General features: G+C 68.5%; 1 protein-coding gene across 2 annotated transcripts in view; it reads right to left on the reverse strand.

The window, feature by feature from the left end:
* The window catches only part of LSP1 (lymphocyte specific protein 1), a 37,863-nt gene that overhangs the window by 9,734 nt on the left and 12,860 nt on the right, over window positions 1-15,269 (reverse strand). Inside the window, exons 1-2 of one of the 2 annotated variants that reach the window (XM_068554992.1) lie at window positions 14,121-14,612; window positions 776-913 (exon numbers count right to left, since the gene is read on the reverse strand). In XM_068554992.1, coding sequence (XP_068411093.1) covers window positions 776-913; window positions 14,121-14,182 — 200 coding nt within the window. In that variant the 5' untranslated portion in view covers window positions 14,183-14,612. Of the gene's footprint in view, window positions 1-775; window positions 914-14,120; window positions 14,613-15,269 lie in introns of those variants that run through there. The other variant, XM_068554990.1, reaches the window with a different exon arrangement.

Here is a 15,269-nt window from a genome sequence, read left to right on the forward strand (position 1 = left end):
CCAGGGCTCCCCAAGAACAGGGCTATGTCTCCCCGCTCAGCCTGGGGCTCCCCAAATGCTGGGCTATGTCTCTCCCCCGCTACCTACGGTCCCCGCGGGTGGGTGCCGAGTTTCCCTCTGCCCTCCCGGCTGAGCCCTGAACCCTGTCCCCCACGGCAGGCCTGTGGTCCAGTGGTCCCTGCCTGCCCCCAGCCCCTGCCTGCTAGGCTAGGGACCTGGCCCGAGGGGCCTTGACCGCTGCAGCACCCCACTCCACCCAGAGCTGCTGACTCGGAGAAAATGGAACAAAACAGGGCCGGGAGGAGGGGAAGCATTATTGGAAAAACAGCCCAGCCCAGCTACAGCGGCCTCCTGGGCCCCGGCAGGGAACAAGCCGGCCCTCGGCCCGCCAAGTTGGATGTGGCCTCAGTGAGTCACAGACAGCAAGGACTAGGGCAAGGGGCTCGGGGGCCAGGGCCCCACAGCTGCGCTCAGAGTCAGTCCAAGCAAGGGGGACCGTGCAGGGTGACCAGGGCCTGAGGCAGGACCCCGGGAGGCTGGCCGGTCGGGGGTAGCTCCACACGTCTCCGGCCAGGTGTCCGGCAGACTCCGCTGGCACCTGGGGCTGCAACGACCCTCACCCTAAGGACACCCCCACCCCACCCCGCCCGGGTCCCAGGGCTGGGCCCCTCCCTCCTCGTCTCATCTGCTCTGGGGCCTCCAGCCCAGGGCCTGACCCCCAGAGGACCCCTCTGCCCAGGGGTGCAGGACAAGCGAGCTGGCAGCGTCGGCTCACAGCTTCTCCTGCTCCAGCTGCACCAGGGACTGGCCTCCTTCGTCCTCATCCTGGGCCGGAAGCTGCCAGCCCCTCTCCTGCTGGCGCCGCCCCCGGGCGCCATCCTCCTCCTCTTCCACGCTCCACTGAGTGGCGAGCCTGAGGGACACGGGGAAAGAGTCAACACCGGGGCCTGTACCCCACTTCCCCTGTCCAAGCAGGCCCCAGCAAGGCCTCTCTAGGCCTCAGTTTCCCCATCTTTACAGCAGAGATCTTGAGAGGTGGTCGGGAAGGTGTCCTCGGGTTGGAGGAGGACCCAGGGCTCTGGTGGTCTCTGGACGTCCACGTGCCTCCTGGTGATGTGGGGGCCCCAGTGTCAGACAGGCTTGGGGAAACCCCAAGGATGGGACCAGACCCTCCATCCTCTTCCAGCAGGCTGGATCCCTTTACCTCCTGGGAGCCAGGACACTGGCTAGTGTAGCTTTGGCCCCAGGCAGGGCCCGGAGGGTACGGGACTAGCCGGCTGAGGTGCGGAGAGCTGGCTGTGGCCGCCGGGCAGCTGGGGTCACTCGTTCGTTCTACCTGAGTCAAGTGACGGTAGCCTCGGCCACTCGGACGCTGGTGGCCTGGGCTGAGGTCAGGCCAGAGGCGGCCCAGCTAGGCAGCCACTCCCCTAACGCGACCCTCCCAGCAGGGGCGATCCTTCCTGCCCCATAGGAGCAGACTGCGGCCCCGCTAGAGGACCCGAAAAGGGCCTGCCTTCAGCCGGGACCTGACCTCTCAGCTCACCCAACACCACGCCCGCCCGTCCCCGGCCCCCGTGCGGAGTCTCTCCGGGCTGTGCCGTCAATGGGGAAACTGAGGCCCACGCAGAGCCGGGTGCGGGGGACCTCACTCCCACACTTCCTGGGGTTCCTCCCTCGGGTCTACACAAGGTCGGCCTGAGACCAGGGGTCCGGGGCCGGACCACCCTGGCCCTGGTCCAGCAGATCTCAGGCTGTTGGCATCCGGTGGGCACCGCAGGCCTCGGCCAGCTGGCACGGTCTGCCTGCCCCAGCTCCCCCAGAGCCCGAGAGAGGGGTCCTGGGTCTCCGTTCTACAGCGCTCACTGTTCCGAGCCGGGGTCTCAGCCCCTTCCTGCCGTGTCCCCCGCCTGACCCCGCAGCCCGCTCCTTCAGGGCCCCCGTCCCCTGGCCAGGGTGGGCCGGCTCTGTGGTCTCGGCAGCCGTGCCAGCACATGATCTAATCTCTCCTAGGTCTCCTCAGAGCCTCCCAGACAAAAGCCAGGCCCCTCCATAGCCCCAGCTCGAGGCCCGCTCCCCCCGCGGCAGCCACACGGGACCCCAGCCACGCAAACCAAGCCGCCTGCTCAGCCCTCGGCACCCCCAGTCCGCCCCCCACCCCCGTGCCGCTCCTCAGAAGCGACTTTGACTCCCACCCCCTCCCCACCCGGGCCCCAGGGAGCCACTTAATCCCCCACACCTGGCTCCCATCAGCCTCCTGCTCCAGGCCCTCGGCTGGGGGCTGGGGGCCACGTCCTGTCTGGGGAGGAAGAGCCTGGGGTGATCTCGGGGATGTTGGGGACCTAGGGTCCGGGGCTCCTCCCCGCCATGAGCACCCACAGCCCCTTCAGATGGAGGGCAGAAGCCTAGCAGGGCAGTGGGGGGAGAGAAGGTGCCCACAGCCCTCTCCTGGGGCAGCCTGGGGCAGCCTGGGGGCGCCCGCGGGGATTCCTCCGAGGGGTGAGACCGGCACTGCATCTCTTTCACTGCCACGTCCAAGCTGCGCACGCCTATGGGTGTGTTGGGCGTTTGGGATTTTTTGGCCAATGTGTGGTGCTGGGTGTGTGTGCATGGGCCCCGGTGGGATGTGTGGGTGGGCCAGGTGGGGCCTGTCTCAGGACGATAGCTCCTGCTCCCCAGACCCCTCCCCCAAGCCCCGGGGACCCTTCATTGGCACAGCTGAGTGCAGAGGCCACACGGTCTGGTCAGCCCACCGGTAGGGCGATGTGTCCCGGCCAGCAAAGCCCCACGCAGGCCTGCACTCAACCACGCAATGCACAGCGGGCCTCCCTGGCACACACACACACACACACACACCAACACACACACACACACACCAACACACACGCACACGTGGCAGGAATGCACACGTGTACGTACACACTTTCTCCTGAGCCCAACACTCAGGCCCACGTGGGCGCACACACCCACACTCCACGCATGGGTCCCAGCGCCCCCCACCAGGCACACTCGTGCACACACGTGTGCACACGGACGTCCATGTGCTGACAGACTCGGGCAAGGGAACAAGGTGAGGGCAAGGTGGCAGGCCCAGGCCCCCAGGCCCGTCCAGGGGGCCCCAGCACACTGTTTAGTGTTTTCCTGCCGTCGTCCCGACAACGCGCCTGGCCAGAGGCCAAGGCATGTTTTCTGAGAACATTACTCCTGAGGAGCTGGCCCCTCCAAGGGTCACCCCTGCTCCCTGCCATCTGCATGTGACCCCCGAGCCCTCAGGGGCAGGGAGCTCGGGGGGGGGGGGCAGAGCCGGGTAGCAGGGTAGGGGTCCCCAGCGGTCTCGCCAAAGCCCCACACTGGGAGAGGCCGCGCTGGCCCCCAGCCCCTGACCCAGCGGCCCAAGGACGGAGCCGGCTCAGCCCCTTTCCTCCGGGCCTCCTCCCTTCCCGCCCGCCTGCCCCAGGATGTGAGTAATGCGGCCCCTCCTGGCCCCTCCCATGACCTCACCCCCTCACTGTTCCACAGCTGGGTTTCGTTCTGGGAACTGAGAGGGGGGCGGCTCTCCTGGGGTGGGGTGGGGGCCTCTGGCCTGGGAAAGGCGCCCCCGGCCGGCGGCCCAGACCCCTTGGCACGCTCGGCGGAGCTGTCAGGATGCTGGCGTCGGCTGGCCGGCCCGCCCGTGGCCCTGGCTCAGCCCGTGCGCAGCTGCGAGGGATTTGGTGTTCCTGCACAAATGCAATTATCTCTTTCCTGCGTCTGCTCTGGCTCCGGGCGCGCCCAGGGTTCAGCCCCAGGGGCTGCTGAAAGGGCTCTGCACCCCCCCTCCCTGTGTCACGCTCCAGCGTGGCGCCTCGCCCCACCAGGTACACGAGTGTGCACAGACCCCAACGGGCCGGCTATGGCTCCCTGTCCTCAGTGGGGCTCCCCAAGTTCAGGGGCTACCGCTGCTGGCCACGTCCACCGCCTACCGGGCCCCTCCCCTCCTTCCTCTGCAGCCCCCCAGTCTCCACCACGGCTTCCATGGTGCCAGTCCTGGGCCTGGTCTGGCCCTCCCCGCTGTCCCAACCTCCTTCCTCCCCTGCCCTGCGGTGGCTCCAGAGGGGGCATCAAGCCTTGGTCCCGTCTCAACTCTGCCCCCTGCAGGCAGCTGACGGCCGCCCCACCTGCTTCTCGGCGCCTAAAGCTTTTCAGAGTTCTGGAAAGAGCTTCGGGGCTCAGCTGAGGGGCCAGGGCCCAAGGGAGGACGGCCAGGCCAGGCCAGGCCAGAAGTGGGGAACTTCCCCTTTAGACCTGCAGGGCAACCTCCTGGCCATTGTCCCCTGGACACCACGGGCAGGAGCTGGCTGGGAGGCCTGGGGAGCTGGGCCGGTCAGCCAGCCGGAGCAGGGGGCCCCTGTCTCCCTGTGACCATCAAGGTGTCCAGTCCCCTCCCGTGCCCCACGCCCTGGGGTCTCGTACGCCAAGGTGGACATCTGCAGAGCAACCGGCGCCTCAAGTGACCGCAGAGCCCACGAGTGAAGGGACAGAGTGTGGGGGGACCCGAGCCCCAGAGAGGCCACTCGGCCTGGCTTCCGGGGCTGGGGGACAGCACGCACCCCCAGCCACCTCGTCTTAGAGCAGCCCCCGAGCGCAGACACTGGGCCCCGCCGGGAGCTCAGGAGAGGGCAGCGGTGCCTGGGCAGCACCCGCACCCCACAACTCAAGGGGTGCCCCTCACTGGTGTGCAACGTGGGTCCCGCCCAGGCAGCCCGGGGGAGGGTCCACGGCGGGCACCAGGATGCTGGCTCTCACTCATCCGTGCAGTGAGGCAGCTGTGAGGGGCGAGCCAGGCACAGAGATAGCCCCGAGCGAGCAGGTGGGAGGTGGGTGGGGTGGCAGAGGGTGTGGGCACGGGAGCCGCAGCTGCTGGGAACCTGGCCACCACCCCCCTGCCCTCCCGACTGCCCTGGCACTGGTCCAGCCCCCCTCCCGGCCCACCCCCCTTCAGCAGTGCCTTCCTGGGTGTGTCTGTACCCCACTGGGTGTCCTATGCCAGGGAGACACCCCACAGGGCAAGCCCCACCCCACTGTCCAGGGAAGCTCAGGAATCGAACTTGAACTTGTGTCTGAAAGATGAGCAGGGGTCTGTGGGTCAGACCCCAGAGGCTGCGGGCAAGAGCAGAGGCGGGGCCAGCGGGCGGGAAAGCGCCGAGTGGCTGGGGCCAGGGAGCGGTGGCTCTGGGGTGGTGCCCCGCCTCCCCTGTGGGGTGTCCCCGGGCGAGCCCATGCCAGCACAGGTGCTGTCAGATCAGCATTCGGGAAGGAGGCCCAGCTGGGACATGAAGAAGGGGGAGATGCCAGCTGGGTGGGGGGGCAGTTAGGAGGGGGAAGCTGCAGCCTGGGTGCTGCAGGGGCAAAGGGACAGGCCTCCAGAACTCCCCAGGAGGGGAGAGGTGGGAACCTGGGAGGGGTCAGCCTGGGGGGTGTGGGGGGTGGTCACTGAGTTGAGCTTGGAGGTGCGGGGTGCGTGGGGACCTCGGGGAGATAGTCAGTAGGAAGGAATGGCAGGTGGGGAGGGGCCCCGGCTCACCTGGGGATGAATAACCTCTAAGGGAGCCATGGGGACCCCGAGAGGGAAAGGCTGGGGGGCACCAAGCCCCCAGGGGCTCTAGGCCAGAGACTAGGCTGGTTTCCCTCCCTCCGGCCCCTCCCCGCCCTACAGGGCGCCTACAGGGCCTGCCGTCCAGGGGAGGGGGCACAGGGTTTACGGCTGGGGCCCAGCCTGCACGGTCAGCCTCCGCTGGGGGCCTCGGGGTCCCCCTCTGCTGGGGGTGCGGGAGTGCCAGCTCTCCCCAACCCTTCCCACAGCTGTCACCCCCAGCACTGTGGGGCAGGACTCAGGGGCAGAGAAGGACCCGGGAAGATTGGGTGCAGAGGCTAAGCTGCGGGTCTGGGGGAGACCGAAGGTTCTGAGCTGGGAGGAGGAGGGTGATTGGAGGGGACCTGAGGTGGGGAGCCCGTTGCCATCCTCGGGGTGAGCCGAGGAGGCCCGCAGGGGCCGGGCGTGGAGGGGCGGGAGGGATGGCTGTCAGTCACCCCGGCAGGAGGGAGGGCCCAGGCTGCCAGGGGAGGGGCAGCTGCTGGGCCTGGGAAGCAGTCCAGGCACTCCAGGGAGGAGAGGCCAGGCGTGCCAGGCTGTGGCTCTGCCCTGTCTCCCTGACCCTCCTCCCCAGAGTGAGACCTCAGGCCCAGCCTCAAGCTTCCCAGCCGTTAAAAGGGGTGCTGACCCACTGGGCAGGGTGAGAACTGAGACCACCCCCGAGGCGGGCCCAGCTCCCGCTTCCCCACGACTGGCACTGCCCGCAGACCTGTGTCTCCAAGAAGGAGGCCGCAGTCCCAGCAGGGGCAGGCCCGGCCCACACCCCGCCCCGTGTCCCTCTTGGCCCTGTGAGCAGGTCATATGCGGGAAGCCTCCCTGGATGAGGGGACATCTACCTGCAAAGCTGGCTTTCCCCACAACCGCAGAGAGGACGGCACCCCAAAGGGCGCGGGCCAGGGCGGCTGTGTCTCCAGGGCACCGGGCCCGGAGCTGGGGGGAGGGGGCGCAGCCACAGCCTCTGGGAGCCCGAAGCTAGCAGGGGAGAGGCCAGCCCTGCAGGGGTTCGTGCGCCCCGAGGCTGCAGCACCCTAGGGCGGCCCAGAGATGAAGGGCAGAGCATCCCGCCCGCGCCAGGACTGCAGCTGCTCCCCAGCCCCGAGGGAGGGGAGGGCTCTGGGACCTGGGCCGGCGGGCGGCCCGGGGCCCAGGCCAGAGCAGCCTGTGGGTGGGGCCTGTTCATCAACAGTGCGTCAGCCCAGACCCCAGCCCGCCGGCACTGCCTCCTGCCCCGGTGGGGGGGGGGGGGCACCGCCCCCTCCTCACAGCAGAGTATCGCAGTGTGGCCTCCGTGCCCAACACCCCTTCGTCTTCTCCCAGTGGGGCAGTTCTTGGGGGGGGCCTCTCGTTCGGGGGAACCCCTAGCTGCCCTGCCCAGAGCCCCCAAAGGCAACGACTCCCTCCTGCACGACTTTCCAGCCAGCCCCGGGGCAAACTGGGGAGGCTGCCTCTGCCTCAGCCCTCCAGCCACCAGGGACCCTCGGGCCAAGTCCTCGTCCCCGTCTCCTCTGGGCCTTCACCCCACTGGCCCCTGGGGGCCACGTCTGCCGGCTCCAGACCCCGCTCAGCTGGGGCGGTTCCACCGCCCGGTTCTCGGCCGGCTCAACACCCCACTTTAGAGCTGACGAGAAGGCGGGAGGTGATGCTGCAGGGCCTGGGGTCTCCCCTGGGAAGGGCAGACGGGGGACCACAGCCACCCCGTCACCGCTCCGGCCTCCCTCCCCGGGCCGGGCTACCCCGGACGACACCCCGACATCTGCCACCTGCTCCACAGCCCCCCAGCCAGCCCGGCCAGCTCCCCTCAGCCTGCCTGGGATGACCTCTGTCCTCCCGTTCCTCCATCCCCAGGGCCTCTGGCTCCCCATGCCCTTCCCTCTCCCCCCCTTCCCTCCCCCTCCCTTTCTTTGCCAGCACTTTGTTTTGCCAGGTGCTAGGGACCCAGAGATGGGTGACATTTCCTCTGCCCTTACAGATCTTAGAGGCTGCCAGGAAAACCAGTGCTGACCCCACAGTGTGGCTCGAGGGCCCCAGAAGAGGACCCCTATTCCAAGCTTTATTTTGGGGGGAGTCACTGGCAAGAGGCCCTCTCAGGTGAGGGGCGCCTGTGCCTGCACCCAGCCTGGAGGGACAAGGGGCCATGGTGGGAGGAGGTCCTCGGAGAGAGGAAGGTGGCCACTAGAAGACACGATGAGGGAGATCGTGGCCAAGGGAGGCGGAGACGGACGGGGCACAGCAGACAGAGCCGGGACCCCCACCACAGCCCCGCCTCTCTCTCCCCATCCTCCCCCGGGGTCCAGAGGTGAAGCCCACCCTCTACTGTGTGACCCACCGTCCCGGTACCTCCCAGACAGGTGCACCCGTCTCCTGCCTCCCCACCTGCAGGAGAGAGTGGTGTGGGAGGGGCCTCTGTTCCCATGGATTCCGGCCCCACATCCTGCTCCAGACCTGCCCAGTCCCAGATCTGTTCCAACTCCCTCATCTGAAGCGGCTTCCCCATTCCCCGGTGCCGCCCGCCCGCTGCACGCCCCGTGCAAGACCCCACCCTGCCCTCTGGATGGGACCCCATCCCTCCTTCAGCAGCTGCTGCCCACCGTGCAGTGCCTGACCCTTGGGTGCTTGCTGCGTCCTTCTCCCCAGACCTGGGACGCAGCGGCCACCTCGGGACCCACGCAGCCCCCGGGGGACCAGGCTCTGATGCTGGTGGGGGCGACAGCAGGGCAGGCCTGCCCGTCACACCACTGGCCCCAAAGCCGTCCAGGCTGGTCGGGTGGACCCCCCCGCACCCCCCCAAACAGCCAGACGGGAAAGGTGCCCAGCCGGAGTTCACCGCCACCCAGGCGCCCACGCACTGGCAAACGGCCCTGCCTAAGGAGTCTGTGACCCTCTTCGTGGGGCTTTACCCCCTCTCACTGCTCGGCCCTACAGAGCCTCACGCCTTGGGCCCCGAAGACCCCGCCGAGCCGGGAAAGTGGGCATGTGGCCCCTGAACCCCTCTACCTCAGGCTTCCCCTGGGTCCTCAAGGCTGGGTCCCCAGAGTGGGGTCCAGAGCGGAGCTGAATGTCCCGCTGCCCGGCCTGTCACCTCCCTCTGGCTGGATGGCCTACCTCTTGTGATGGGCTCCATGGTCGGCCTCCTTGCCTTGGCTCTTCTACATCTCTGCCCCCATTTGCCATTTGCTCAGACCAGCCTGCCCATCTGGGCTTGGGGTGGCCGCATGCCTGTGGCCGGCGCTGGCCCTGCGCTCGCCGCTCCTCCCTCTGCCCTGTGCCCCGCGCACACGGGTCTTTCCTTTCCCCTCCGAGTCACTGACCGCAGCGCCGCAGGGGCCTGGGCCAAATGCCGCGGCAGCCCAGGAGACCTCCCTAGGCGCCCCCGCCCCATCCTTCACATCAGTGAGTCGCCCTGCCCACCCCTACGCCTACACACTGCATCACCCGGGCCGACCTCCGGGGGACGGGACCCGGGGGCTGACCGCACAGCACCAGCTCCAGCCGCATCCCCGGGCCCGGCCCAGTCTCCTCCTGGCGCCGGACGGCCCTGCAGGAGAGCCGGACGCTGCCGAGCCCAGCTGGGACTGCCTGGCACAGCCCTCGGAGCGCTCACGAGGCCAGGCCCTGGCACGCTCCAGGACACGCGACCGGTGGCTGGCACCGGCTGGAGCCTCTGCCACCCCCGCCCCCTCCTCCTGTGCGGAGCCCCAGGTCCACCTCCCACTCCCCAAGGCCCCACACATGGCTCTCCCCGCGGTCGGCACCCAAGGGGGTCTCCTCCTCAGCCGAGTCCCGGGGTCTGCACATCATCCAGACCTGTCTGCCCACCTGGGCAGGAGGTGCAGCCTGGCACCTGACCACCTGTCCGTCTGCTCGTGGCTCCGCCCTCCCAGAGATCCCTGGGCCCCCAGGTGCACGGAGCAGCGGGACCCTCCCCCTGAGGCCTCCACACCGTTTCTGCCACCGGAGCCCCCAACACCCAGCCCCCAGCCCCCCCTTCGAGGTGCTCCTTCATCCCTGACCCCTTGGGATTGATCATTCTGGGGGTGCAGGGGCTTTGCCGTTGGACCGGCCCTAATTCACTCTTTGTCATGCCACCCCTGGCTGTGTCTCTTCTGATTCTGCAGACCCTGTTGCCTGTCCCCCAGGGCGGGGGCAACACCCCACCCTCCCCGAGTCTCAGCCTCCCTGCCCACACAGATGGGGGCATGGAGTCAGCCTCAGCGGTTCTGTGGGGCGCTATGCTTCTGGATGTCCCACCAGACCCTGGTCCTCTGTCCCCAAAGTCTTGGCCAAGAGCTAGGGGCTCGGCCGGAACGACCCCATTAAAGGGACAAAGTGACCCCTCAACAGGCAAGGAAACTGAGGCTCAGAGACGCAGCGTCTCATTGGGGGCCCCCCACCCCAAGGAGGCACAGCCAGCGTCCCAACCCCGCAGCCCCTGGGTCACCATCCAGGAGGGCCCAGCCCAGGAGTGGGATGCCGCCTCGGGGCCCCCCTGCCTCCTTCCGTCTCCTCACTGGGTTTTCCTCTCCTTCTCTTCCCTTTTCCCCCCTTCTTCCCTTCTCTTACCTGCCTGCCCTCCTGCACCTTCCCGGGAGGATCGCCGCAGGCAGTCGCCAGTGCTGCCCTCACCCCCCGTACTCGGTGCCCACTCCACGCGGCCCCCGGGGGCCCCTTCCTTCATCTGCAGCCTGGGGTTCCCAGGACCCCTTGAGCATCCCCACCTCCTGCCTCGTCCAGCCCCTCCTTTGCTGCCTCTCCCCCCTTTGGACCACTGTCCTGTCCCCTGCCCTCATCCCGTCCTGTCCCCACACATCCCCTTTCTGTCTTCACAGGGGCCCCGCTGCCCCTTGCCCTCTCCACCCTGTCTTCCCCCCACTTCCTCCACCCACCACCGGGAAGGACACAGCCCGGCGGGAGAGCCTCAGGGTCCACAGGGCACACCCCAGCCGCAGCCTCACCTCCACAAGCCTTAGGACCTCCCTGCCCGTCATGGGCAGCAACCGTCCCTCACGGCCCCGGCACCCTCGCCTTCCGGGGTGGGCCGGGGTCTGGTGCCACCCAGCGCCCATCTGCAGTGGGTCAGCCCCTGGCCACCAACCTGTGCTGAGCCGCTCTGAGCCCAATGAGGTGTTCCTGGGGCCCACACCCTGTCCAGCCAGCCCTCAGGGCCCAGGAGCCATGGGGCACCCTCTCGAGGCTCTGGCGGGGACAGGGGCGCCAACCCTCAGGTGCCCGGTGCACGCTGGCCGCCGCTCGCTTGCTGCTCTGTCCCACTCTGGTTTGCGGGCCGGGGCTGGAGCCTGGCCTGAACCTCAGCGCTCTGGGCTCCGGCCCTGACACCCTGCCCAAGGGGCTGGGCCACTTGGTCCCTGTACCCCCTGCTGCTGGCTCACCCGGGCTCCCAGGGCAGTACCCGCGCTGAACGACAGACCACCCGGACCCGTGGCAGCACCGCCCACCAGGCGCCTAGCCTTGCCAGGGCAGGGGCCACCCCACCCCCGGATGCGGGCCCTTGGGTGGGCCCAAAGCAGCCACGCCTCTCCGACACTGTAGTTTCAGGCCTGGCTTCCCCCAGTCCCCTTGGGCCAGCCCAGCACACAGCCGGCCCCATCCCTTGCCCTCTTGCCACTCCGGGCTCCCTAGAGGCCTCCTGGGACAGGCTGGCCAGGGTGGGAGAGCCAGGCATGGAGATCACCAATGTGTCCGAGGTGGATGTGTGCTGGGAGCAGGGGGCGGGGGGCTCCTCTGGCCCCTAGAGCTTCCCCTGGGGGACCGGGAGCCCCTTGCACTGTGCCAGCTCAGCCCCTACCTTACAAAGCCAGGCCCTTGAGGACTGTGTGACCCTGGCAGGTGGCCCCGAGTCCAGCGCCCTCTGGAAGTGAATGGACCCAGGGTCCCCTCGCTGCCCTCCGACGGCCCCTAACACTGGCCGGGCCCAAGGGGGGCCTGGGGAGAGGCTTGAATCCCCCAGGGTGGCTGGAGGGGTCCGGGAGTAACTCCCAGCCACCTGGGAAGGGTTAGAGGTTGGCATGGGGGCATGTTGGCTGGGGAGGGGGTCAGCCCTGGGGTCCGGCCCTGCCAGCCTAAAGCCTCCTGCTGGGCATCCAGGTGGCTGCACGGCCGCAGCCCAGAGTGAGCCAGACTTAGATGAGGGATACGGGCGGGGTGGGAGGACGAGTTCCCTACTGGCCCATAGGGTCGCTTTTAATCTGCTTAAACTGGATTCAGTCTACACCCCAGCCACTGCTGGTGCCAGCAAACCCTTGCGGCGCTTGTCACGGAGGGGATGGCGCCCCCTCTGCCGTCCCCCTTCCCCTGCGCCCAGGTGTCCGAGGTGAGGGACTGGGGTGAGGCAGGGGGCGGGTTCCCCAATCCCAAGGGGACCTGGGGCGACTCATAGCCTCTCTGAGTCTTGTTTTCTGTTGCCAACCGGGGACAAGGGGCCCGTCGGCCGGCAGACCCATTAGATTCGGGAGAGAGGGTGGCAGGAAGTCGCGTCTGTGTGTGGTACGTGAGCGTGTAGCCCCGTCGGCCGCTGGGTCAGGGGCCTGGAGCGCGTGCGGGTCCGTGCGCGTCGTTGGAAGCATCAGCACGTGCAGGGGGCTTTGCTCAGCGTGGCCGGACGGCCCGACGGGCTCCGTGACTCTTCACGAGGGACCCTCGTGTGCGCCTCGCCCCGCCCCGCCCCGCCCTCCACAGCGGGAGTTCCCAGGGAGTTCAGAGGGAGGCTGCCTCCTGTCCCTGCCCCGGCCGGCCACCTGCAGGCCCACCTGCCCCTGTCCAGGTCCTCGGGGCTTGCGCCCGAGCCTGCCCCCACCCTCAGTCCAGCTGCACCCTCTGAGCCCCGCTGGCGCCTCCAGCTCGCCCCCGGCTCACCCAAGTCAGCAACCTGGCACCAGGTCTGGGAACTGAGCCAAAGCCATAACTGGACGGATGCTTGTGACAACGGATGCTTGTGCACACAGCCAGGCCCTGGGGCTCTCCCTGCACCACCCCCCAGTGGGCTGGGCAACGCGCCCCCATGGCTTCAGTTTCCCCATTTGTTACGTGGCGCTGGGGAGCCCCGGGGACTGACCCAGCAGGCATTCCTCTGTTCCTGGACCACAGGCTGGGGACAGGGGGACAGCGGTGACTCCTGGGAAGGCACATCCCAGCTGACAGGAACGAGAGGTCCCACCTGAGACACGTGGATTGGGCAGGTGTGAAGCCCAGGAGACCCAGGGGGGTCTGCCTTCTCCACGGGCAGAGCAGGGCCCCAAGGGAGCACGCCCAGCAGGGCCCCCTCAAACCCTCTCTCTGGTCCCCACCGTGGGGTCGCAGCCCTAAGGCCAGGCCAGGGTGGGGCAGGGAGAGAGCCGTCCCTCCGTGACTGCAGAGACCCTGCTGAAGGGGCCCGGGGCGGCTCTCAGCTCTCCTCAGAGGCTGCTAAGCCCACCTGCACACCTTGCCCCCCCTCCCCCCAGAGTCAGAGCTAGGGTGGAGTGGGGATGCTGAGGGACGCCCGTCCCCCTCCAGGAGCTGGCAGTCTGCCCAGCACGTGCCATGCCGTCCGTCCAGCACGTGCCATGCCGTCCAAGGGGGCAGGGAGCAGGCCCGCAGGCCTGGCAGAAGAGGGCAGTCCTCCAAGCTCAGGAGAAGCCGAGGCGGGCTGCATGCAGGAGGCAGCGTTTCCGCTGGGCCTTAGATGCCTGGAAGGGTGGAGGAGGAGGAAGGGCATTGCAGGTGGCTCAGAGGGAGGCGGGGAGACGCCCACAGTGCACAGTGGCTCTGAGCCCGCCTGTGGCACTTTGCTTCTGCTCTCTTTCCAGGACTCTGTGAGGCAGGTGCCACCACACCCCGACTTTACAGAGGAGGGAACAGGCCCAGAGAGCACCGGGCACTGGCCCGTGGCCCAAGGATGCAGGAGCCAGGATTCCAGCTCGGGAAGATCCGGCTCTGAGGCCCAAGCACTCACGTGGCCCGCGGCCCCTTCCACGCTGGGCTGGTGCCCTCAGGGCCGGGGTGGTGAACGTGGTACTAAGTCCAGTTTCATCATCTGTAAAGTAAGGGGTGACTGGACAGTCCCCGAGGGCCTGCTGGACCAGAGGAGGCCTCGGAAGCCGTGGTGGGGCCACGCTCTTCACCCGGGGAGCGCTGAGCCTGGGCAGAGACCCAGGGCCCGGGGAAGGGTCTTCGAGCAGAGAGTGGCCACTGCCTGAGGCCCGGCGGTGCAGGTGGGAGAGGAGGACGCGATCTTGGGGACGCAGAGGAAGGGACGGGCCCTCGTGCACGCGCCCACACGCACGTGCACACGCCAGGCCCACAGCCTGGTGCGCCCCACACCCTGCCCGCGGCACGGGGGCCGCAGAGCTGCCGGGCTGGGGCCAGGCTCCTGGGGGAGGCTGGGGAGGCCCACGCCCAGGCAGCCCGGGCTCCGCGGTGCCAGTCCTCCGTGGGTGGCAGCAGCGCGGGCACACTGCCCTGCCCTCCGCGCCCCAGCCTGGGCGGAGGGACCTACCTCAGGAGGCTCTCCAGGCCCTGTTTGCTAGAATTCCTTCTCAGGAGCGCAGAGCTGCTCATGACGCTGGCGGCCGCCCGCCTGGCCGGCGACCTGGCCTGACCCCAGCCCTGGGGACGGGACGCTGCGGCTGCTTCTTCAAAGGCTCCTGCCTGCGGCCCTCTGCGGCTGCCCTGTTCCCTCCGCTCCTCCTGCCACTGGGACCCTCTCCCCTCCTCTTTCTCTCCTTCTCCCTTTCCCTCCTTCTTGCTCTGTCTCTCCCTCTGTCTGGCTGGCTGGTCTCTGGCTCTGACACCCCCTCCCCTGTCTCCTCTCTCTGTCTGCTGGTCTGTGACCCTCCGTCTGTCTGTCCTGGCCCCTCTGGCCCCTGGGGGTCTCCTGGGCCAGCTCCCCACTGGCTGCCCCCGGGCTGTCCGAGTGCCCCTCTGTCCCTGCCTCTGCGGCCTCGCGGACTCTGGGTCTCTCGGCCCCTCTCCTGCTCCAGGACGCCTAGCAGCTGCTTCCCGTTGGTTCCCCCCAGCCCCCTTCTCCGCCCCCCTCGGTCTCCTCCACCTCCACCTCCCCCTCCTTCTGAGACTAGTAAAAATGTCAGAGAGAAAACCCTCGCAGCCCAGCAGCCTGGGGGCTTAGCAGGACCTCAGAGGCCTGTGATGGGCAGGCGGCAGCCTCCCTCCCTCCTCCTCTGCCGCCTCCCCCCTCCCCTGCCCTGGCCACCTTGGCGGCCGCTCCCTGCCTTACACGCTCCTCCCTCCTGCATCCCATCTCCATCCGCTCACTGGTGCCTGGTCCCCCACATCTGCGTCCCCATCCCTGCCCGCCTCTCCCCTTGCCCAGCCCTGGCCCAGCTGCTCTCTGGCCCTCTCCCCTGCCCTGCCCAGCCCGGCCCGGGGCCCTTGCTCCTTCCTCCGTTGCCCCTCGGCCTCCCTGGTCCCACACTCGGCCCCTCTCTCCTCTCTTTTCCCCTCTGGTGTCTCTCTGTCTCTATCTCTGTCTCCCTCCTTCCCTCCCCCTCCCTTCCTCTCCCCTCCCTTCCTCTTCTCCCTCCTCCCCCTCCCTCCTCTCCCCTCCCTCCCGTTCTCCATTTTCCCTTTGTTTCTTTCCAGCCCTCTGCTCCTGTTATCACCTCACGGGGGAGGCCGGGGCACCCCA

This window comes from Eschrichtius robustus, chromosome 11 (genome assembly GCF_028021215.1).
Source record: "Eschrichtius robustus isolate mEscRob2 chromosome 11, mEscRob2.pri, whole genome shotgun sequence".
Lineage (NCBI taxonomy): Eukaryota > Metazoa > Chordata > Mammalia > Artiodactyla > Eschrichtiidae > Eschrichtius > Eschrichtius robustus.